Source organism: Aethalodelphis obliquidens, unplaced genomic scaffold (assembly GCF_003676395.1).
Source record: "Aethalodelphis obliquidens isolate GAN/ISIS:26980383/991018 unplaced genomic scaffold, ASM367639v1 scaffold9, whole genome shotgun sequence".
Classification (NCBI taxonomy): Eukaryota; Metazoa; Chordata; class Mammalia; order Artiodactyla; family Delphinidae; genus Aethalodelphis; species Aethalodelphis obliquidens.
Genome location: NW_020837953.1, coordinates 40,433,787 through 40,456,676, shown reverse-complemented (window position 1 = coordinate 40,456,676; position 22,890 = coordinate 40,433,787). Strand labels below are relative to the sequence as shown.

The 22,890-nt window shown below is 47.3% G+C and overlaps 1 protein-coding gene across 1 annotated transcript in view; it reads right to left on the bottom strand.

Annotated features, from left to right (window-relative positions):
• Window positions 1–10,413: 10,413 nt before the first annotated feature.
• FBXO42 (F-box protein 42) overlaps window positions 10,414–22,890 on the bottom strand; it is a 98,560-nt gene continuing 86,083 nt past the window's right edge. Inside the window, exons 5-10 of the mRNA XM_027110030.1 lie at window positions 20,383–20,536; window positions 19,457–19,567; window positions 18,011–18,107; window positions 17,473–17,529; window positions 16,470–16,586; window positions 10,414–15,957 (exon numbers count right to left, since the gene is read on the bottom strand). Coding sequence (XP_026965831.1) covers window positions 14,842–15,957; window positions 16,470–16,586; window positions 17,473–17,529; window positions 18,011–18,107; window positions 19,457–19,567; window positions 20,383–20,536 — 1,652 coding nt within the window. The 3' untranslated portion in view covers window positions 10,414–14,841. The remainder of the gene's footprint in view (window positions 15,958–16,469; window positions 16,587–17,472; window positions 17,530–18,010; window positions 18,108–19,456; window positions 19,568–20,382; window positions 20,537–22,890) is intronic.

The window sequence follows — 22,890 nt, the reverse complement described above, 5'->3', positions numbered from 1 at the left end:
GGCATTAGGCCTGTTACCCAGAAGATGGGTGCTCAGTAAATGCCCATTAGTTGGACAGGACGCAAAGTGGGTCATTACTGACAGGTTGTCTATTACACTTTTTTTTTTTTTTGGCTGCGTTGGGTCTTCGTTGCTGCACGCAGGGTTTCTCTAGTTGCGGCGAGCAGGGGCTACTCTTTGTTGCAGTGCGCAGGCTTCTCATTGCAGTGGCTTCTCTTGTTGAGGAGCACAGGCTCTAGGCACGCGCGCTCAGTAGTTGTGGCTCGTGGGCTCTAGAGCGCAGGCTCCGTAGTTGTGGCACACGGTCTCAGTTGCTCTGCGGCATGTGGGATCTTCCCGGACCAGGGCTCGAACCCATGTCCCCTGCATTGGCAGGCGGATTCTTAAGCACTCTGCCACCAGGGAAGTCCTCTATAAGTTAACTTTTTTTTTTTTTGCGGTACGCGGGCCTCTCACCGCTGTGGCCTCTCCCGCTGCGGAGCACAGGCTCCGGACACGCAGGCCCAGCGGCCATGGCTCACGGGCCCAGCCGCTCCGCGGCATGTGGGATCTTCCCAGACCGGGGCACGAACCCGTGTCCCCTGCATCGGCAGGCGGACTCTCAACCACTGCGCCACCAGGGAAGCCCTATAAGTTAACTTTTATTGAAGGCCAACTAAGAGCCAGACAGTGGGGGCTTTACAGAGGTTAGCTTGTTTACTTCTATAAACAAACTTGTGGAGTAAATATTATTATCCTTCTTTTCTTTTACAGATGAGGAAACTCAGAGACAACGGGATTGTCTGAAGTCACGCCATACAGGTGGTCAGTGGGAAAACTAGGCTCAGAACCTAGGGTTCCTGGACTCTGAAGGATGTCTCTGTTCTGCCAGATGGGGTCTTGTGTTTTTAAAACTTTGACCCCAGCCACTAGGAGGGCCATTCCTAGTAAAGCTGAAAGCAGCCAGAGGGCCATGAACCCACAAATCATTGAGGTCCATTATGAGGCCCCAAGGGGGTAGAGGGGACAGGGCACTTGCCCGCAACTTGCTTGCACTGCAGCTAGGCAGAAATACAACAAATGAATAACCATTCCTACAGGATTCTGCAGCTTGAAACCATTGCCTGTACTCCCAGGTCACTCAGTTCCCCTTCCTGCAGTTCCTAGCGCATCTGCCAGAGGTGGGGTTAATCACAGCTGTGTGGAGTTCACACCGTGGACCCCGAGTGCCTCAGTCACAGGCCTCAGGTCTGATTTATCTCTGGGTTTCCGGACTTCACACCCAGCCCTGCTCAGGCTTGGCTTGTGGAGGGCTCAGGGAGAGTGTGAGGAAAGGGGGCAACTCGACAGAGTGAGCTTGCTAGTTAACCTGGAGGCCAGATAAGATGTGAAGTCCTCTTCGGCACAGAGAGGGAGGCTGGCGGTCAGAGGAGCTAGCGGCCGGAGGGTTGGGGGGATCAGTCTTCACTGCCCTCAGGAGCTCATGGAGAAGACACTTCAGTGAGCGTCAGCAGCCTGTTCAAAACATGGGTCCTCGGGCCCCGACCCCCAGGGACTCTGCCTCAGGGGGTCGGATGGGTCTGTGCGCCTTAACATTTAACAGGAGCACTGGGCAGCTCGGAAGCTGGGCTCTGCATCAGTCGGCTTGGGCGCCACAGACGGGGGGCTGGAAACAACAGAAAGTGTCTTCTCACAGTTCTGGCAGCTGGAAGTCCAAAACCAAGGTGCCAGCAGGGTTGGTTCCTGGTGAAGACTTTCTTCCTGGTTTACAGGCAGCTGCGGCCTCACGAGGCCTTTTCTCTGTTCACACACACCCTTGGTGTCTCCTCCTCTTTTCATAAGGACACCAGTAATATTGGGTTAAGGCCCCACACTTATGACCTCATTTAACCTTAATTACCTCCTTAAAGGCCCCACCTCCAAATAAGTCACATTGGGGGTTAAGGCTTTAACATGCGGTGGGGGTGACGCAATTCAGTCTGAAACAAGGCCCAAAGGCCTCATTGAACATGGTCACCACTGCTCGGGACAGGAAGCCAGTCGGGGGTTGCAGCCTGGGAGTGGGGTAGTTGGAATTGTGTTTCAGAAGGATGCTGTGAACATGGCCTAGTGAGTTCCTCTCTCCTGTGCCTCTTTGACCACTAAATTGTGTGTCCCCATAAGGATCTCCTCTTTGGGTCTCAAGTGAAACGGGTGGGCCATCTATCTAAAGGCCCTTCTAGTGTAGAACCTTCGGATTAATCCACTCGTTTTTTCATGGTTTGGTCTTCTCCCCAGATGCAGCACCTCCTGGACAAGGCTCCACAAGGCCTCCAAAGGAAGATCTTCAAGGCAGGGACGCAGGTGGCTCAGGAGGGCAGACACACACAGAAACCTGAGGACCTGGAGGGCAGGGCTGGGGGTGGGTGGGACGCCCAGGGAGTGTAAGTGGAGAAGGGACACCATCAGCTTCATGTTTCCATCTCTTGCTCGGATGCTATAGCTGCTTCCTTCAGGGCTTCCCTGCTTGCCCTCGGGGACGCCACACAGGCACCAGAGTGATCTTTTTGCAACATAAATCCACTACTATCACACCCATGATTACAGTTTTCCAGTAGTTTTCACTGCGCTCAGAATAAAATCCAGACTCCATGCCTTCCAGGCCTTCCATGACTGGCCCCTGACTACCTCTCGCTTTCATTTCAACTGCCACCCTCTTCCCCTGGCCTACTGCACTCCAGCGACTCTGGGCTTTTCCTGTTCCCACTTCAGGCCTCTGTGTTGCACCCCACCCCGGGAGCCCCCTGCACCACCCCAGTGCCTCGCATGGATGACTGCTCCCTGGCTCAGGTCTCCTGCACAGAAGCCTTCCTCCTCTACACTCAAGGATATGCCCGCACACCCCTGGCTCACGTTCACATCGTCCTTTCTTGATCCTGAAATTTTAAAACGTATTGTCTGTCTCCCTCACCTAGGACATAAGCTAGGATAGGGGCCTTGTCTTTTTGTTCTGTTATATCCCCGTATTAATTTCCTAGAGCTGCAGTAACAAAGTACCACAGACTGAGTGGCTTAAACAACAGAAATGTATTTTCCCAGTTCTGGAGGTTAAATATCTGTGATCAAGGTGTTGGCAGGGTCAGTTCCTTGGCGCGGTGGTCCCCAACCATTCTGGCACCAGGGACCAGTTTCGTGGAAGACAATTTTTTCCACGGACGGTGGGAGGAGGGGATGGTTTTGGGATGATTCAAGCGCATTACGTTTATTGTGCACTTTATTTCTATTATTATTATGTTGTAATATATAATGAAATAATTATACAACTCACCATAATGCTGACAGGAGGTGGAGCTCAGGCGGAAATGCAAGCGATGGGGAGCGGCTGTAAATACAGATGAAGCTTCGCTCTCGCCCGCCACTCACCTCCTGCTGTGTGGCCCGGTTCCTAACGGGCCATGGACCAGTACCAGTCCGTGGCCTTGGGGTTGGGGACCCCTGCATTGGAGGGCTAAGAGGGAAGGATCCATTCCAGGCCCCTCTCTTTGGCTTGTCGGTGACCATCTTCTCCCAGGGTCTTCACGTCGCCTTCCCTCCGTGTTAAGTCCCTGTCCAATTTACTCTTATTATAATGACACCAGTCCTACTGGTTTAGGGCCCACCCTGAATGATCTCATTTTACTTTCATCACCTCCGTAAAGACCTTATCTCCAGGGCTTCCCTGGCAGCCCAGTGGTTAAGACTCTGCCCTTTTACTGCAGGGGGTGCAGGTTTGATCCCTGGTTGGGGGACTAAGATCCTGCAGGCCGTGTGGCCAAAAAAAAAAAAAAAAAAAAAAAAAAGAACTTATTTCTAAATATCACATTCTGAGACACTGGTGCTTAGAACTTCAACATATGAACTTTTTCCAGGGTGGGGGAGACATAATTCAGCCCATAATAATCCCTATTGCTTAGAATATGTCTGAAATATAGTAAAAACTTAATAAAAATGTGTTGACTGATTGCCTGGCTATGGCTACAACATGAAGAATGGCTTGAAGGACCAGTTAGGAAGCAGGGCAAACATGCCAGGCACGAGTGGATGAGGACGTGTATTTGTCAAATATTTATGAGCGTTCTGGGTGCCAGGCCAGACACTGGGAAGACAACAGTGAAAGAGATGCAAGCCTTGCCCTTGTGTGTTCCACATTCTGACACAGACTGGTAAGCAGGGCAGTAGGGTAGAGAGGATTCTAGTCGGCAGACTGAAAATGTCCAGATTACCTTTATTTTATATATTTTTTTGCAGTACGCGGGCCTCTCACTGCTGTGGCCTCTCCCGTTGCGGAGCACAGGCTCTGGACGCGCAGGCTCAGCGGCCATGGCTCACGGGCCCAGCCGCTCCGCGGCATGTGGGATCTTCCCAGACCGGGGCACGAACCCGTGTCCCCTGCATTGGCAGGCGGGCTCTCAACCATTGCGCCACCAGGGAAGCCCAGATTACCTTTAAATACAGGATTTGGGGCTGGAGCTGCCAAATCATCCCCAGGGAGTTCTTTTTAGGCTGGGATGTGACAGGTTTGTGCTTGGTGGCAAGGCTGGTGTCCTTGACCTGGACAGCCTCGGGTCAATCCCTGCTTAAAACCCTCTAACAGCCTCCCACTGCACCTGCTGTCCACACCCCTCCCTCCCCATGGCCTACAAGGCCCACCTGTGCACTCTGCCCCTACTCGACACTCCAGCCACACTGGCCTTGCTTCTCCTCCTTGCACTTGTCAAGTTCACACCAACCTCAGGGCCTTTCTTCCTGTTGTTCTCTCTGCATGGAATGCTCTTCCCCCCATCTTCGCATGGCTGCTGTTTCTTACATTCACGTCTCAGCTGAAATGTCACCTCAGAAAGGACACTCTGATGAGCCCAACCCCATCACATTCTGTCGCATCCCATTTTTATTTTCTTCATAGTATTCATCTGGAATAATCTTGCTTAGTTGTTTACACATTTGTCTGTCCCTTCTCCTGCCCCTCCACTGACATGTAAGTTCCACAGGGCAGGGGCAGGGCCTGGAAGTGCCCCTTACAGTGGGTACTCTATATCTGCTTAATGCAGGAATCCACGCTGGCCAGACACCTCCTTCTCCACCTCCAGATCCAGCTGGCCACCAGAGGCCGATTTTCTCTTTATGTTTCTAATCTCTCGTCGTTGCCACTGTCTGGGTTCGGGCACCCATTCCTGGGCTCTGCCTCTCGTCCCCCATCTCCAATTCATTCTCCAGTTCTGTCCACTCCAGTCACACTGACCTCGAGGCTCTGGAGAGGCCAGTCACACCCGGGTCTCTGTGCCTTCGCACAGGCTGCTCCCTCTACTGGAAGACCCTTTTCTTTCCTTCCTCCAGCACTTGCCAGAATCCCTCTCATCCTTGGTTCTTGTGGATCCCAGGCACTTCATCTGACTCCTCTCCTTCTGTTTGGAGCAAGTACAAGTTTTTACCTCCACTGATTCAGACATTTAAGAAACAGAGCTTTGTTTCCTCGGACTCAATTTAATCTGTCTCTGCTATGCAGACATTTTAATCCAGCAATTTCCTGGCAAACTTAAGTTCAGTGATTCCTCATTCCTCATACAGCTTAAACACTCAGTCTTCACAAGGCTGTTCCTTTTCATCCCTCCCTCCTCTGGCCCTGGGGCTCGTGTTCAGTGGGGTGGCGGGGAGGCATGGTGGAGTGCGGGTGGGGTACACAGCCCGCAGATGTCATCCCTCCTGGGCCTTTGTGGGCCTCCTGCTCCAGAGAGAACTCTCTGTACCTTTGCCATGGCCTCGTCCATGCTGGCCTGTTAGAGGTGTTCTCTCCTCCCACTGTGGATCCTAGTCATGAGCTTCTGTCCCTGCTACATCTGAGGGGATGACCTCTGGTCACTCTGCATTGTCCTCAGCCCTGAACACCGGCTCCTCTGGACATGCCAGACTTCCCACAGCTTCTCTCACCCTTCCTGGAGCACAGGGAGTCTGTCTTCCCAGTCTGAGGCCTGTAGGTCTGCATATTCTGCATTACTGCCTGCCAGAGGCCAGGCCTGGGCACCCCCCGAGCTGGGATCTCCCAGAAAGGCTCGGTCCTCATCTGCCCTCTGCCTCAGTTTAGCAGGGTGAGGCCAGGACAAGGAGGACAATTTCCTAGTTCTCTGGCTTCCTCTCAACTGTCCTGCCCCCTGCTGGCTGTGTTGGTTGTTCTACTGACTTCACCTTCTTCTCGTCTTTTGGTATGACATAACTGGACTGTCTTTTGGCCTCAGAAGCTCAGGATTTGTCGTCTTTGTTCAGCCAAGGTGACACTCCCTGGTGTGTGATGGGGTTGTGAACTCCTCCAGGGGCAGGCCTCTTTTTGCTTTACCTGTGCCCAGTGCCTCAGGGGTCAGTCCACGTTCAGGGAACATGTGCTGAGAATGAGTGATCCCCAGGGCAGCCCTGGGCCCTCCCGGCCTTGCCGATGAGCGGGCAAGCCCAGGTCCCAGGGCCCCAGAGCAGGGGCTTCCTTCTTCCAGGGCCCTCAGCCCTCCTTCTCTTCCCTGCAGTGGGTGGGCGGACAGGCTCCCTGGTAGGGGCATGGCACACTCCGCCAGGCCTCTCAGGCATTTAAAACTTCAGCTCAGCTTTGTGCATACTGACAGGGCCCGGGCCCAGAGCCCAACCCCATGGGGAGAACACTGGCTTTCCCACAGCCGGGGGCTGGAGCAGAGAGGGCAGGCCGGCCAGCTTCGGGATGGTGCTCAGAGGCGTGGCAGAGGCCAGAGAAGGGGTCCTCCCCAGGCTTTACCAACAGAGGTGGAGGAGAAATGGGCAGTTTTCTCCTCTAGCCCATTTAGTTTCCTTCTCAAGACTGCTTCTGATAGTGGCAAGGAGGACTTGAAGCCTTTCACAGGGTGCCCCCAGGTGGTCTTTTGAGGAATCACACCCAGGCCACAGACTAGCAATTATTGCTGGCTCCAGCTGAACTGCTAACCTGTGAAGCCAGCGGCATCATAACCGTTTTAGCTGAGGCTCAGAGAAGTGGGATGACTTGCCCCAGCTCAATGAGACAGGAGCAGCTTCTGAACCAAGGTCTTTCCTGGTCCAAAGTCTGTGCCTATGTCCCTGTCCTGCAGCCTCTCTGGGAAGTTCTAAGTCCACAGAACCACGTCTCAAGAATTAAAAGGGCATATGGAGGTCCCTTGGTCTCATTATTGATCTGATGCATAAATCATCTCTGTCATCACCTCCCATACAATTTACCAGTCTCTGCTTGAATACTCCCATCAATAGTGAAATCATTACCTCATAAAGAATCCACAAGAATGCTGGACTGCTTTTGTCAATGGCATATTGTAGGGAGAAGGGGATAGTTACGGCCATTGAGAGCAGAAGGCAGACTTTAGCTGGAGATGCTCCCCTCTTCCCGGAAGAGGTAAGAAGGGTAAACCCCAGTCACCTGTGGTGACACTACAAGCAGACCAGCCTGCAGGATTTCAAGGTGATGCCTCCTGTACTACCTGGACCTGAGGCTACTCACAGCCTGGTCTTTCCCAGGTTCCCCGGATGAGGGTGATGTGAGGCAAAGTCTTAGGCTGAGGAGCCAGCTCAGGGTAGTAACAGCACTTGTAAGGCCTTTGTCTCCTTGTTGGAGTCAGTAATTCCTGCACTGCTTCCCCACAGGGCCGGCTGGAGAAGAGCTGTAGAGATGCGGGAAGCAGACAGGACAGTGTGGCATTGCCCTTTCACTGGCTGGGTGCTGTGATTCAGACGCAAATGTATACAGGCCGCTGGCCCTTTAGTACCCAGGGAAGTGGCCAGGGAGTACTGTGCTGGGACTGCACGGGACTGCTGGCTGCCAACTCCTGCAAGGCCTGGGATTGAGTCATGGCTCTTCTCTGCGCTGTGTTCTCCTTGACGTTAAGGTTTCTCCTCAAATTGGCAAGTTCCCTCCTCTCTGCTCCACACATCCTCTGACGTGGGGTCAATCACACTGCTATCTTCATGCTCTGACGCTTCCAGAGCAGGAGCCTGCTCATCAGTAGTTAGGAGCACGGCCCCTGGCACAGATGGACTGAGTTAGGAAGCTGTCAGGGAGCCTTATGGGACTGACCTATTCTGAAGGCTGGGCATGTGGGGTCTTCCCGGACCACCAATCACCACTAGCACCCTACCCACCGAACATCACCTCCTCTACAACATCCCATAGTCCGACTATCCAGGCAATGCTTGAATTCCTCCAGTGATGCCACACTGGTTCCTCTCATTTACGTAGAGCTCTGACAGTACAAAGTTCTTCCCAATGAGCCTTCTCTAGAGCTTCTACCTACTGGACCTTGTTTAGCCCAATAAAGCCATAAGGAGCAAGCCCAACCCTTCTGCAAGGGCAACTGTGGAAGCATCCGAAACAATCCTTCTATCCCTACCACCACCAAATCAGTACCTGCCAGCACATGGGCCCTCTGTACCCAAGACCCTTCCTCACACCATGGTCTAGTTTGCTATATGCCTCAAAGTACAGTAAACAGAACAGAGAGCATCAGACCACACGTTGTTAGAAATGGAAAAGTTTCATCTTGCAGCTTGGGAAACACAACTGTGCAGACAGGATGAGACCTGCAGGCTTACAGCACCTGAGCCTGGGATAAGGTTAACATTCAGTATGCACTGAATGCAAAGAACATAACGGTGCTTGGCGCAAAGACCCAGGGTTATGAGAAACTGGCACATACTCAGCAAGTGGCTTCAGGGCTGTAGCCCCCCCCACCCCAGGCTCCCACACGGGTGGGCAGACTCATGTCATCAGCCCCCAAATGATACTAAGTGTGCCTTTTTTTTTTTTTATTACCTACATGAAAACTGGTGTCCTTCTCTTCCTTTATCCTTTAAATGTAGGAGACACAGGAAATTGACCTATATCTGATGGAATCTGACTTCTTCTGAATGTTTTTTAAAAATATTAATATATCTATTGCACAAGGAACACCTGTGGTTACTACAGAATACACATAAGCAAAAAAACCCTAAAATTAGCTATAATTCTACCACTTAGAAATAAGTCTGAAGTGGGCCTCTTGTAGACAGCATATACATGGATCTTGTTTTTGTATCCATTCAGCAAGACTGTGTCTTTTGGTTGGAGCATTTAATCCATTCACATTTAAGGTAATTATCGATATGTATGTTCCTATTACCATTTTCTTAATTGTTTTGGGTTTGTTTTTGTAGATCCTTTTCTTGTGTTTCCCACTTAGAGAAGTTCCTTTAGTATTTGTTGTAGAGCTGGTTTGGTGGTGCTGAATTCTCTTAGCTTTTGCTTGTCTGTAAAGCTTTTGATTTCTCCACCAAATCTGAATGATACCCTTGCCGGGTAGAGTAATCTTGGTTGTTGGTTCTTCCCTTTCATCACTTTAAATATATCTTGCCACTCCCTTCTGGCTTGTAGAGTTTCTGATGAGAAATCAGCTGTTAACCTTATGGGAGTTCCCTCGTATGTTATTTTTTGTTTTTCCCTTGCTGCTTTCAATAATTTTTCTTTGTCTTTAATTTTTGTCAATTTGATTACTATGTGTCTCAGCGTGTTGCTCCTTGGGTTTATCCTGTATGGGACTCGCTATGCTTCCTGGACTTGGGTGGCTATTTCCTTTCCCATGGTTAGGGAAGTTTTCAACTATATATAATCTCTTCAAATATTTTCTCTGGTCCTTTCTCTCTCTCTTCTCCTTCTGGGACCCCTATAATGCGAAAGTCTTTGCGTTTAATGTTGTCCCAGAGGTCTCTTAGGCTGTCTTCATTTCTTTTCATTCTTTATTCTGTTCTGCAGCAGTGAATTCCACCATTCTGTCTTCCAGGTCACGTATCCGTTCTTCTGCCTCAGTTATTCTGCTATTGATTCCTTCCAGTGTAGTTTTCATTTCAGTTATTGTATTGTTCATCTGTTTGTTTGTTAATTCTTCTAGGTCTTTGTTAAACATTTCTTGCACCTTCTCGAACTTTGCCTCCGTTGTTTTCCCGAGATCCTGGATCATCTTCACTATAATTATTCTGAATTCTTTTTCGGGAAGGTTGCCTATCTCCACTTCATTTAGTTGCTTTTCTGGGGTTTTATCTTGTTCCTTCATCTGGTACATAGCCCTCTGCCTTTTCATCTTGTCTTTCTGTGAATGTGGTTTTTGTTCCACAGGCTGCAGGGCTGTAGTTCTTCTTGCTTCTGCTGTCTGCCCTCTGGTGGATGAGGCTATCTACGAGGCTTGATGGGAGGGACTCCTAAGTGTGCCTTTGAATCCAGGCAGAATCCTTCACGAGCTAAAGGCTGAATTCAACTGGCAAACCAAAGAATAAAGTCCACAGGGAGACGAAACTACTGAGACCATTCTGACCTGATTGATGGCAGCAGCTGCTACGTACTGCTCTCAAGGCAAAAGCCTCAGGGGTTCTCATGGTGACATGTAAAAGACGACTCAGACAACTGTAGACATGCATAATCTTTAGTATGGCCATGCTCCTAACAATTTACACACATTGCCCAGCACTTTCATTCAAGATCACGTATTTTCTTCAAGGGCTAATTATAAATAACAGCCACCACTTATTAAGCATTTATTATGTGCCAGGCACTGTGCTGGTGCTCTTCATATACAACTTCAATTAATCCTCATGATCCTATAAAATAGAAACTATATTTATAGATAGGAAACTTGTATCCAAGATTAAGTAGTAAATAGCGGAAGGCAGAATTAGCCACAGGCCTATAGGGCTCAGGCCTGTGTTCTGAACCCCCATTTGCTATGCTGTTTCAAGACCCGGAGGCCCCGTGTCCTCATCTTTGCTTAGGAGGCCAGTGATGGCGTAGATGTCATCCTGGTCCCTGGGCCTCTGCTCCAAGCTCATCACCTCTCTTGGGTCTCCAATGCAGGGTGGTACTGAGGCTCTGAAACAGAGTCCTTCAAGCATGATGGAGAGAGCTGCTTTATTAAATGACGTCCTCATGGACGGGCAACCTCCTAGAGGAGGAGAATCTTTCCAACTACCTTGCTTCCAACTTCAATCTCCAATTGCTTTTCGTCACAGCTTGCTTTCTTTCATACTAATAAAACAGTTAAGACAATTCTATCCATTTTGTTTTATTTGTTAAACTGCTAAAAAGTCATTGGGGAAAACATAAACAAAAAATAAAATCGACAGAGATTTAAATATCAATGAAATCAAATCCACTTTTCATTCCTACACTGTTATGTGCCTAAAATGATCATCTCAGGGTAAGCCACCCAGGACCCCTGAGCTGTATGGAAAACATCACTCACAGCACCAGCTTCGTCAGGGCACAACAGGTGTGCACTGACATGAACCCTGGTTGGTGGGAAGGGAGCAGAGCGAAGGAAAGAGAGAGTACAGTGGAGCCAATGCCTAAGGGTTGCTTTCATTTGACAGTGAACATGGTGGAGGGAGCCACTTACTGGTGACCATGCAGAACATGCCTTCTGCAGTTCATGGGGAGGCTGCATGGGGTACAGGCTTTGAAGTTCGGCTTCCTTGCCCCTGGGTGTGTTCAGATCCTCCCCACTGACTTGTGCGCTGGTAAGAGACCACAGATAATGCAAAGCAGAGCACATCACCATACCAGGATCATTACAAGGACAAGGACAGACAGACAAACCAACCAGGAATGTCACTCTGAAGAAGCAAAGCAGAAGGAAATCCAGAAAAATAAAGTGAAAGGAAAAGGAAGCATCCCTTTGTTCTCCATCAGCTGGTGGCTTTCTGTCCTCCAAAGTCAAGACTTCAGTTGCTTTTCTTTCTTCTTCCTCTTCTTCTATTTTAAAGAGTTTGGACACCGTTCCTAGGATAGTTCATGGTTTCAGCTCTTGATAGAAAACTCAAATATTAAAATGAAATCAATCTCCAGAGGGCTGGGAGGAGAGTAAGCCCAGTATTGCCTTACAACTAAAATTTAAGTTTGTTTTGATACCAAATGTGTGCTTCCAAATGTATGGTGGGTGCGGTGGGTGGGTGGGTGGTGGTTTGTGGAACCCACCACCGAAGTGTAGCAGCAGGGCAGAAACATGAGCAAAAATACAGAACCCTCTCTGCTGCACAGCCTGCAAAATGAGAAAACAGGAAGCTCTGTTCAAGAGGATGGGAAGAGACTAAAATTCTCACGACGTCAATGAGGTGGCCAGTGGAGTCAATGTGACATGGGGGCTCTCAAAGGCACACTTGCAGGAATGGAAGGGGGTTAAAGCTTCAAGTAGAAACAAAATGTATTTTAAATACTTAAATATGGATAAATATTTACTTTAGGTGCTCCTGAGGGTTTAAAAAAATATTTTGCCTCATTTTCCTCAGTGAATTTTAAGACAAAGTCGGCATCATGTCAAAACCAGAGCTGTGGTTAAATCTGATCTGACTGAAGCATCCATGGCGCCGTGGAAATGGTCACCTCAGCTGAGACGCCTGAAGTTCCACTGCATGGGGCGGCTTCACAAGGGCCGGAGGAGACAGTCACCTTGACTATGTTGAGTCACTCTCCCAAGATACACGGCCACAACGCCCAGGAGCCACCAGGACCCACACCACCAGGTGCGGAAGAGGCAGATTCTTCTTCAAGAGCTGTAAACAGACAGTCTGGTTCCAAGTGGCGTGGGTAATGCTGGGATGCCATGGAGTTCCGAGGAGCCAGGTTACTTTCTAAGAGAATCATCATCTCTGTTGCCTGCCTACTTGGGGAAAGTAGAAGGAATCAACAAGTTAACAGCTGGCTTAGGAAGGCCACAGGACAAAAGGAAAGATTACAAAGTTGAGATTCTGAACTTGCAGGCTTCCAAATACTTTATATTTAAGTAGGAAGTGAGTTTGGAGGCACTGTCCATGCACAAATGCAATGTCATAAACAAGGTTCAGCAATAGTAGTAATGCCAAAATTGCTGATCTTCTAGGCTAGCTTTCTCTTGTGAATAAGGACCCCCACACGATCAAACAGTCTTTGCCAAAGAAGGACTGGCAACAGGCCCAGAGCAGAGAGTCTGGAAAGCTAAGTGCTGAGCTCTGAGCAGTTGGACACCACAGTAAGTAGGCACATGGTAGTTTCCTCATCTAAGGGAGCACATAGAGCAGTTTCTGGAACACATACCCCTCCCCATGAGCTGGCCCTTTCCTGGGCTTGGCACCAGGGGCGCTTTCCCACCAAGACCACATTGTAGAGCTAATGGCTAGGGGAAAGGATTTAACATGACGTTAACAGGAGAAAACAGACTTATCAGACAGACTGCTAAGAGCTGGCTGAGAGCCAGGACCCAGGGCCAGCTGTAGCAGGCTTGCGCTTGGGAAATGCTAACAAGAAAAAGGGGAGTGTGGGGATGAGAAATGCCGTGTTTTGAAATTTAAACCCTAAAGGCAAAATAAAAATCCTCTTTCTACTGATGAGAAATCACCAAAAAAATCCACATTTAAGTGGTGCCAATGTCTCCTATGTCCAGGCCGTGGTTTAGAGACTGGTAACTTGTAATTTCCTGTGTCAACCAAAGAACATGCTCTGGTGGGTTACACCTTATCTCAGAAATGACATGAAAGTAAAAACCCAAGCCTTGTTTGGGTGACAGGTAAACATGACAATGACAAAGAAGGAGCTGCTCCCAAGGTCAGCCACGCATCAGAGAGGCCAAGCACATGATATTCAACCCAATCACCAGTCAACAACCAGGCAGAAAAATGCGTGTCACAAACAAGGGCAAAAGTCATTTCTAGAAGGAACCGTTATTGGGATTCTCTCCCAAGATCCATTTCCACGTTCCATAAACATGGATGGGTGTGTCCAACGTGCTTTGGAAATAAAAAGAAGCCCGTAAGGTAAAACAGTATCTTTTGATGCTTCAAGGATTTCTCATGATACTGGCATCTCAGAATTCCCTACTGGTCCCCTAGTGACACCAGAAAATGGATTCCAGAAATATTTCTAAGAGATTTCTCTGGGCACCCAAGCTTAATAAAAGAAAGTGCGAAAGGTTTTAGGGCTTAAAAAATCCACATATTAAAGAAAAAGAGGGAGGGAGGGAGGAAGGAGGGAAGAAAAGCAGCCTATAAATAGCAAAGGCAGCCTCTGAGGATCAGGTTTTAAGGGAAAGAAAAAGAGAACAAATGTGGTTTTTGGCAACTGCAACGAAATATGATTGTCAGAAAATTCCACAATCAGACACCAGAATGTTTTCTGAAACATGGAGAGAGCAAAAACCAATGGACACTAGGTGTTTCTGCATAAACTTTGTTTCACGATGATCCCGGCACACAAACGTGGAACAAAATCCCTTGTTGGGTAACTTTCCTCAGTCACAAAGAGCAGAATAGGGCCAGGCACAGGGCATTACTGCAAAGAGAAGTTTTCACAGGTCCTCTGCGGGCGGGGCAGGGCGGGGAGAAGAACAGTTTTCTACAGGTTACTTTTACCCTGCCAGCCCCTGAAGCATGGGAATCTGAAACCTCTAGTCGTGCATCTTACACATGCCCTTTCTTTTTCTAACTCTAAGAAGGCCAAATAAGATTTACAGGTGGCTCTTCAGTTTCTTTAGTAAGGTTCTGGTATTAATCTATTCCCTAAATTCTTGGTCTAGTTATCAGCAAAGTAGAAAAAGGCAGCACAGCCTCTGCTAAAACACAGCAACAATTTTATCTGAACCAGGACGGAGATCTCTCCCTCTTTGTAAACAGAGTTGGCTATATAATATATATTTATATAATTCTTTTCTTAATGGAGATTTGATCCCAGCCTGGAGTGAGTGAGGTTGGGAATTGGGGTTTGGTTTATGAGAGTAATTTTGTCCCTTGTTTTCTCAATTCTCAGTCCAAATGCTTGCACGCTGGAAAATTCCAAATTAAAAGCCACAGGAAGGGAAAGGGTTTTAGAACATATTATCTCTTTGCTCGCACAAAGTACAAGGCGTTTGTTTTTGGATAGTACTTCACATTCTGCTTCTTGTCCATGAGTCCTCCAAATATGATGAGTTCGCCCCTGCCTTGTACCACTGTATGCAGGCTGGTTTCGGGAGGTCCAACCACAGAACTGCTATTAAATACTTTCCATTTGACTCGCCCCTTCTCCTTGGTGTCTTTAATGTCCAGCACGTACATCTGCATGGGCTTGCAGTTCATACTCTGGTACAAGGGTTTGCCAACATTTAGGGACTGTGGAGGGTGGTGGCCCAGGCGCCGGGCAATGGGAGGTAAGGAATGTCCATCTCCTTGGGCAGGCCCTGGGCGGGGAACGGGCACTGTTTCTCCACTGCTCAGGTTCTGGCTCCCAGGGGAGCCTGGAGAAGACCCCAGAGGAGGACTTAGTGCTGCGGAGGCTGGGGGGCCTTTGGACGACATTGCTTTGATGGCTTCTAGGCTCCGACGCAGGGCACCTGGGGAAACTGCTCCTGCAAGGGCACTGGCCACGTGCGGTGGGGTATGCACACCATTTGTCTGTTCAGGAGGGTGTCTCAAACTTCCCCCAACTGTTCTGTTGTCCACACCATCCATGTGACTGCTACTGGAAGCAGGTTTCGGATCCCAGTTCAGATCCATTGATGCCAATCTTAGATCTTTCTGATCTGGTAGTGACCCTCGTCGGGGGGCCAAAGAAAGTCCCATTTTTAGGTCATATCCTTCAGTGGTAGATGGAGTGCTAGGAGATATAGCCTGTACAGGACTGTCCAAGGAAGAGCCACCTACAGCTGCTGATCCTGGAGATAAGTTCCCACCATTGAGGATGGGAGAGCCATCGCCTCTGGCTGGGGAAAGGCTTCCTTCTCGGGAACTTGAGGGGGTCTGTCTTTGCGCTCTGGGCCTCAGTGTTCCCCAGCGGCCGTTAACACAGGGAGCTTCATCCATACTCCTTACCGGAGACTGAGAGCGGTATTCTCGAGGTTCGGGAACTAGGGCTGGAGGAGTGGCACTGATAGGTGATGGGCGAGAGTTCAAACTGGGGCTGAGTGGGGCTCGCCCACTAGGAGCCTGGCTGAAGACCACCACGCACTGCCCTACCTGGAAGACAAAAAACCTGTGCTCAGTTCTGATCACTCATTTAACCATCAAACGTTTTATCATGAGCATCTGGGATGTGCCACATGTTTTGTAGGTACCTGAGATGTAGAGGTGAAAAGATTGCAGTCTGCCCTCTAGGCTAGATGTGGGGATAGATGGGAACAATTTGTTGCTACAGGGAGACATGTGCTACCATTTGAATTATCTCTACAGAATAGGGGTAGAGTGGAGGAAGGAATCAAGTATTTGTTTGGGGGACCCTGGGGCAAGTTTTAGAGACAAAGAGATGCTTAAAGCTGGGGCTTAAAGGATAAGTGGGGCCCATGTTAAGTTTTTCCACCTAGTGGCTCATGTATGTGAGAAATACCCAAAAAGCTATGGTCAATGTCCACCTCTTTTGTGACATCAAGGGGTTTTCAATTTCCATACAAAGTTTCTTGGAAATCTGATGAGTTAATCTGGCTTTAGAGTTTAGGACTCTCCTTCTGCTGGCCTGTCAGCTCCCTACTTACTCGGCAAGCTGGATGGCACCACAGTTCTGGGGCCCCATGGTCTTCATTTTCCACCTTGAGTGGTTGCCAGGCCCAGGGACCTGAGTGCACGTGCAACAACCAAGCATCCTTGAACAGCTGTAAGAGAAGCACCAGCAACAGGCCTCAGGTGTGGCACACGCCACGAACACACACACACACAGAGCTGGAACCTCAAAGTTGTGCTGCCTGTCATAGAGTGTGTGAATTCGTCAGAAAGAATAGCAAAATCTCTAGCCATTCATTCATTCATATATTACCACTGGCCTGGCACGTGAAATTGTACTTGTGACCCCATGAATCAATTTTAAGTGGTTTTGAATTTTGCCTGTGGTTTTATGTGTGTATGTGTACACTGATGAAACGGTAGATAATATATATCCAGCATGTCTGAATCTGCATTCTTTTTTTTTTTTTTTTTTTGTGTGGTACGTGGGCCTCTCACTGCTGTGGCCTCTCCCGCCGCGGAGCACAGGCTCCGGATGTGCAGGCTCAGTGGCCATGGCCCACGGGCCCAGCCGCTCTGCGGCATATGGGATCTTCCCGGACCAGGGCACGAACCCATGTCCCCTGCATCGGCAGGCGGACTCTCAATCACTGTGCCACCAGGGAAGCCCTGAATCTGCATTCTTAAATAAATTCCATGTGAACTCTGGCCATTATCCACCTGCTTTTCTGTCCCACCCATCCTTGAAAAAATAACAGCAGCAAACCTTATAGCCCAAAGACTAAGTGGGAGTTAGGAAGACTTTAGATATGAATATTCAATAGACGAATGTCTCTGATGAAAAGCTTCCCTCCGCAAAAAGAGAGTGGAGAAGAAGGCCAGAAAATACAAAGGCTACATACCCAAAGTGGAAAAGGTATTTTCTAAATAAAAATGCTATAGAAATGGCCTTGTACACTTTTACAAGATGAGACAGGGGAAGCAAGTTTTGAATACTTAGCAGCATGTGCATGGGAACGCCATACCAGCAATACTCACAGCATTGGGACCACCACACCCTCCAAGGATTAAAATAGTTGCATCATCTATGACAATCTGGGGAGATGAAGAAATTTAAAATAAATCTACAAAGACACAGGCATCTGACCTCCTGTACTTCAGTGGTAAATGAAAATAGTCTACTCAGCTCCCAAATGAGAGTATTCTATTTACCATAAGATCCCCATTACCCAAACCATGTCAATTCTGATCCTTGTAAACAAATTACTGATGATTCACCTGAATGGATTCTTTGTTGATCAAACATTATTAACATGAGAGTGCCAACCATATAAAATGCAGGGTTCTCTTGAAAAATAAAAAAGCAAAGTAAATGCTTTCAGGAGAGGCATAATATAAAGCCAACAAAAATAATGATAAGCCATTAGAAGTTGAAAAATAAATACCAGCAAGAAAGAATGATAAATTCTCTTTGGCTTATGTATGTTGGCATCTTACCTGCCTCCCTCCTCCCTCTCCTGCCCTAACTGAAAGATGCTACAGTGTTTGCTGAATAGTTATTTTAATTTCTGAGCACCTGAGATTGGCCACCTCGAGGATGAGGACTAGGGCCAGAGATGTTCGGCTTGGACCACGCCCACTGCTCAAGGTCAAGGACCCAGACGTCGTTGCTCCTATAAGACAAGGACAAAAGAATGAAGCAGTTGGGAGCTCTCAGGGACCACAAGAACTGATATAAATGAAGTTACATTCATAAGGATGCCCCCCAAGAGTGCCATGCTCATAGCTAGCACTCAACTATATTTTTCTTCTCCTCCTTTCCCTGGAAAGGAGAGCTTCAAACCTTTGCTCTTTCCATTGACCCATAAGGCCTCATTTGAGTCATGTCTGTAGCCAAACAATAATACCTAAAGTTAGAGTTAATTAATTGGTGATAGCAGGAAATAGATACTAGTCATGATATAGTCTTTCAAAGGCAAAACCCACAAGGAAGAGAAAAAAATTATTCAAAAGGCAGTTCTATCATTGTCCAGGAGATAAAGATTTATTGACTTTGGCTACAAAAGGTAATTTCACCATGGCTAATGAAAGCTGCAGTTTTATCAAGGACAAATTGGCATCTCCAACCCTCAAGGGACCAGTATGGCACGGACAGACTCCTAAATGGCAGTCTCTATTTTACGGTCCCCTCTCTATGGTCTATGACCTCTCTATGGTCAGTTATTCACACACAGAAACACAGGAGGAAGAGCTCCAATACCTTAAGCCCTAAACCCTCTCATCTGGAGGGTAGAGCTCACATTGTCTCCTCCATACCGTTCTAAAATAAGAAGATGGAAAGTACCCTGAGGGGGAACAGGGTTGGATCTGGAATGGTTTTATTGCTGACAGCTCATCAACTTCCATTTCAAAGCACAGAGGAAACGACCGCTACTGCTGCTAACGCCAAAGCAGATACACAGTGATTCACAGACTCTGCTCTGGGCCTGGCCTGGGCTGGCCAGTCGTGGCCAGAGGTGGAGGGCAGTGGGCAGGGAGAACCACCTCACAGGGGATGTCAGGCCTGACACAGTTTTCTTGCTCCTACCCATGCCCTCAATCCATCCTATTTGGAGAGTGAACCATTTCCACCTGTCCTGTCAATCGACCTCTCTCCTTCTCTAAAGCTGGGCCATAAAGGAGAAGAAGGAAAAGTACTCTGCTTCTTGGAGGGTGGCCTTCTGTAGGCACAGGTAGAAACAGACAAGGCGGAGGCCCCATCAGAACTTGATCCCACTGAACTGAACCACATATCAAGCAAAACAGAGATTCTACACAGCCCTGATTCTATGGAGCAAGTTTTTCAACTTATTGGTCTACGACTAGAATCAAAAAATGGAATACTAGGGGGAGAGATAATTATTGGATTAATTAGAACCATGCTCAGGAATACTGACCCTGACTAGTTTACTTTTCTGACCTAGTTTACTCTTCCAGGAGTATTTACGTTCAGGTTGACAGCGAGCAAACCAAATATACTTACATCTGCCGGGATCCTAGGGAGCCACCAAAGACAATCATTTTATCGTCTATCACACAAGAAGAATGCCCAGCCATGGGAGGTGGGCCATGGGTTGTCACAATGCAGTTCCACCTAATACAGAAAGACAGGAGGAAGCCAAGAAGTCAGCCCCTCTGCTTCTGGTCTTATGTGTTTAAGGTGGAAAACAGTAAGCAGGCTTCCATTTAAAATGACAATCCTATCACCTTCAGTAGAGAAACTGTTAGGATAATATATGGAGGATGCCACAAGGTATTTATGCCTTTTCTACGAATCTGCTAGCGTTATGTACACTTTCAGCTTCTCAATGTGTATGGCTTGGAGGTAGAGTGATGAGAAAACAATGACAAGGGATTCCACTATGGTTCCTTAGCTGCTTCGGACTAGTTTGCTGAAGGAACACCACCTGCTATTTCTTCCTAGAGGCCTGATCTGATCAGTGGCGGCCGCCAAGAGCCCTGTACTAAGTAGTCCATTACAAGGAACAGAGGTTACTGTCATTTAAAAAAGACAAGTTTGTAAAACAACTGGGAGTCAGTCTTGGGGACAAAGCAGGGAGTAAAGAATCATCTGGGTCCACAGCACTCCTGGGGAGTCAGTAGCCAAAGCTGAAGAGCTCTCTATTCTTCAACTGTCTCATTCATTTTTCTTGGAAGAGGAATAAATGTCTTCTACATTTTCTCTTTGGAATAAGCGTTCTTAACTTCAAGTTTTAAGGGGGTCCTGTAAACCCTCTGAAACTGTAGGCAAAATCTGTGCATATGTAAAAATTTTGTTTTTCTGGGAAAAGAGTCCAAAGCTTTCATCAAATTCTCAAAGAGATTCCTGGACACACAAAAAAAGGTAAGGAATCCAAACATTTTAAATCTTCTACTCCAGATTGAAAGGACCTTATCCTTGTGGCTTACCAGTTTTTAGAGGGTGAGTAAGTATGTATTTCATCAAAGAACCTCTCTGGTTGGTGTAGGGGGTAAGGGCTTGGCCGTGTCCAACCACCAAACAGCACCAGCAGGTCCTTGTATACAACCAGAGTCGCGCCAGCTTTGGGGGAAGGATAGGACCCTGGGAGAAGTCAATAACAGCATGGTTAGGATTCAGGGCCTCACAAAAAACCATAAGTAGGCTGTCTATAGATCACCTTTTCCTGGAAGAGTGGCAAAACAGGAACCAATACTACAAAGCATAAGGGAGAGGAGGAGACAAAACTGGGTTTGCAGGTCTGAGAGAAAACCATCCCCAATTTATACGTCTTTTATAACTGAAGTAAAGAAACCTGAATTAGAGGAAAGTTACTTAGTCTCTCTCAGGCTTAGTTTGCTCACCTGAAATTAGGGATGAGCGTATATATCTCATAAGGTTGTTTTGAGCATTAAACAGTATATTCAAAGCACCTAGCACAGTGCCGGGCACATAGCAGGTACTCAATAAATGTTGACTCTCCTGTCCGTCCCTTCAATAAGCTTAACAGAGATCACAAACGAAAGCATGTAAAGGATCCGGGAGGAGTATATATAGAGGCTAGATACAACTTAAAAATAACTGCTGCTAACAAACATAGGTTAAAAAAAAAAAGGAGGCAGAATGCAGTTCTCATTTGTCCTATAAGTCAAATGTTAACATAGCGACCTTTGGGCCCCTAGCTATGGGCCTCGCTAGCACAATGGAAGCGGACTTTCAAGGCTTGATATGAAAGCATTCCAATGAAACTGCAGCCAAGAGTGGCTACTAAGGCCCTCCAGGCTGGACCTCTGAGCCACGATTTCAAATTTCAAAACAATAGAAATCTGGCTTATGCTGGAAAACTGTACAGCTAACAAATGTCCCACAGGAGCATCATTTGTCAGAGCTTCTTGTCTTTGAAACAATAACTATTTCTCCCAATCTCTTACTCTACCTGCCACCTTTAGTTTGCTTAAGACCAAAGTAATTTGTCTCATCCAGTATTTACTAATACTGGAATATTAAAAAGAATTTTTTTTGTTGTTAAAGCTACAGGATCTATTTTTCAAAGGAAATCTTAAGCAGAAAGAAGCCCAGCAGTATATTAACATGATAGCTGTTGAGGTGCTCCAATTTAAGTGGATAACTTGGCCTCCCCCTTCAGCAAGGGGTATGGGAACACAGTTTGAAAAGCCCTACTCAGTCTGCTTTAATGGTGTCGATTACACAGTCCTGAGGTTGAGAAGGTGGAGAAGAGGACTGTCTTCCCTGGGATGCAACTTAAGAGTAACAACATGAGGAAAGTCCCTGGCAGTTTAGCGGTTAGGACTCTGTGCTCTCATTGCTGAGGGCCTGGGTTTAACTCCTGGTCAGGGAACTAAGATCCCACAAGCCTCGTGGTGTGGTTAAAAAAAAAAAAAAAAAAAAAAAAGTAACAACATGATTTACTAGGAAGGTACCGGCACTCAGAATATGGAGTGAGCATCAGATATTTTGAATACTTTTCTAATAGAACACACATCAATCCAGACCAGGATCTGACCACAGAAACAAGTCTTCTCTAGGAATGGTTCTTGCTGAGACACTAGGTGAAGTATTCCATGAGTCAGTTCTTGCTATCCTCATATCTCACAGGAATCACGACTAAGGGGGCTACTCATGATATGTTGTCTTTCACACAATCTCATGATTTCTGGTTAAAAACTTTTGCCCTCCTAGGAGGAAGCCTCCTAGCCCAACTAGAAAGCCTAACTAATACAACAGTCTAGTTAAAATGCTAGTGTTACCCCCAAATGATTTAATTTGTGAAATACCAAACAAAGCTTCAAGTTCTTGCCCCTACTTTGGAACTCCTAAGTACTGTGAAAAAGTTGGAAAAAGCTAATAAAATATGTAACAGACTTCAGCAGAGTAGTAGCTTAAAAACTTTCCAGACTAAAATTTGGATTTGAATTTGAGATACTGGAAATCCCAGCTTTTAAATTGAGTGTATAAAGTGAAGAAGCAGAGAATTCCCTGGTGGTCCAGTGGTTAGGATTCTGTGCTTTCACTGCCGAGGGCCCAGGTTCTATCCCTGGTTTTTGAACTAAGATCCCGCAAGCGGCAAGGCGCACCCTCCCCGCCACAGAAAAGTGAAGCAGCATACCAAGGTTCCCCCAATAAGCAAAACATGGAAACAAACAAAAATAGGATTTTTAACTTAAAATGAGCAGTTTGTATCAAAAAAGTTTAAGTGCATATGCTTTGAATCAGAAATTCCATTTCTAGGGATTAATCTAACAAGATAGCTGAGCAAATGAAAAAAGAAAAGATACAAGGATGCTTATTTGCAGTGTTTAAATAGATCAAGGAATATCCATATAAAAGAGTGGTTGGGAAAATTAAATGACTTAAATCACATAATGCATTTAGGACAGTGCCTGGTATTGTTATTATCATTGCTAAAGCAAATTAATACGACGTTAATCCAGGTCAAT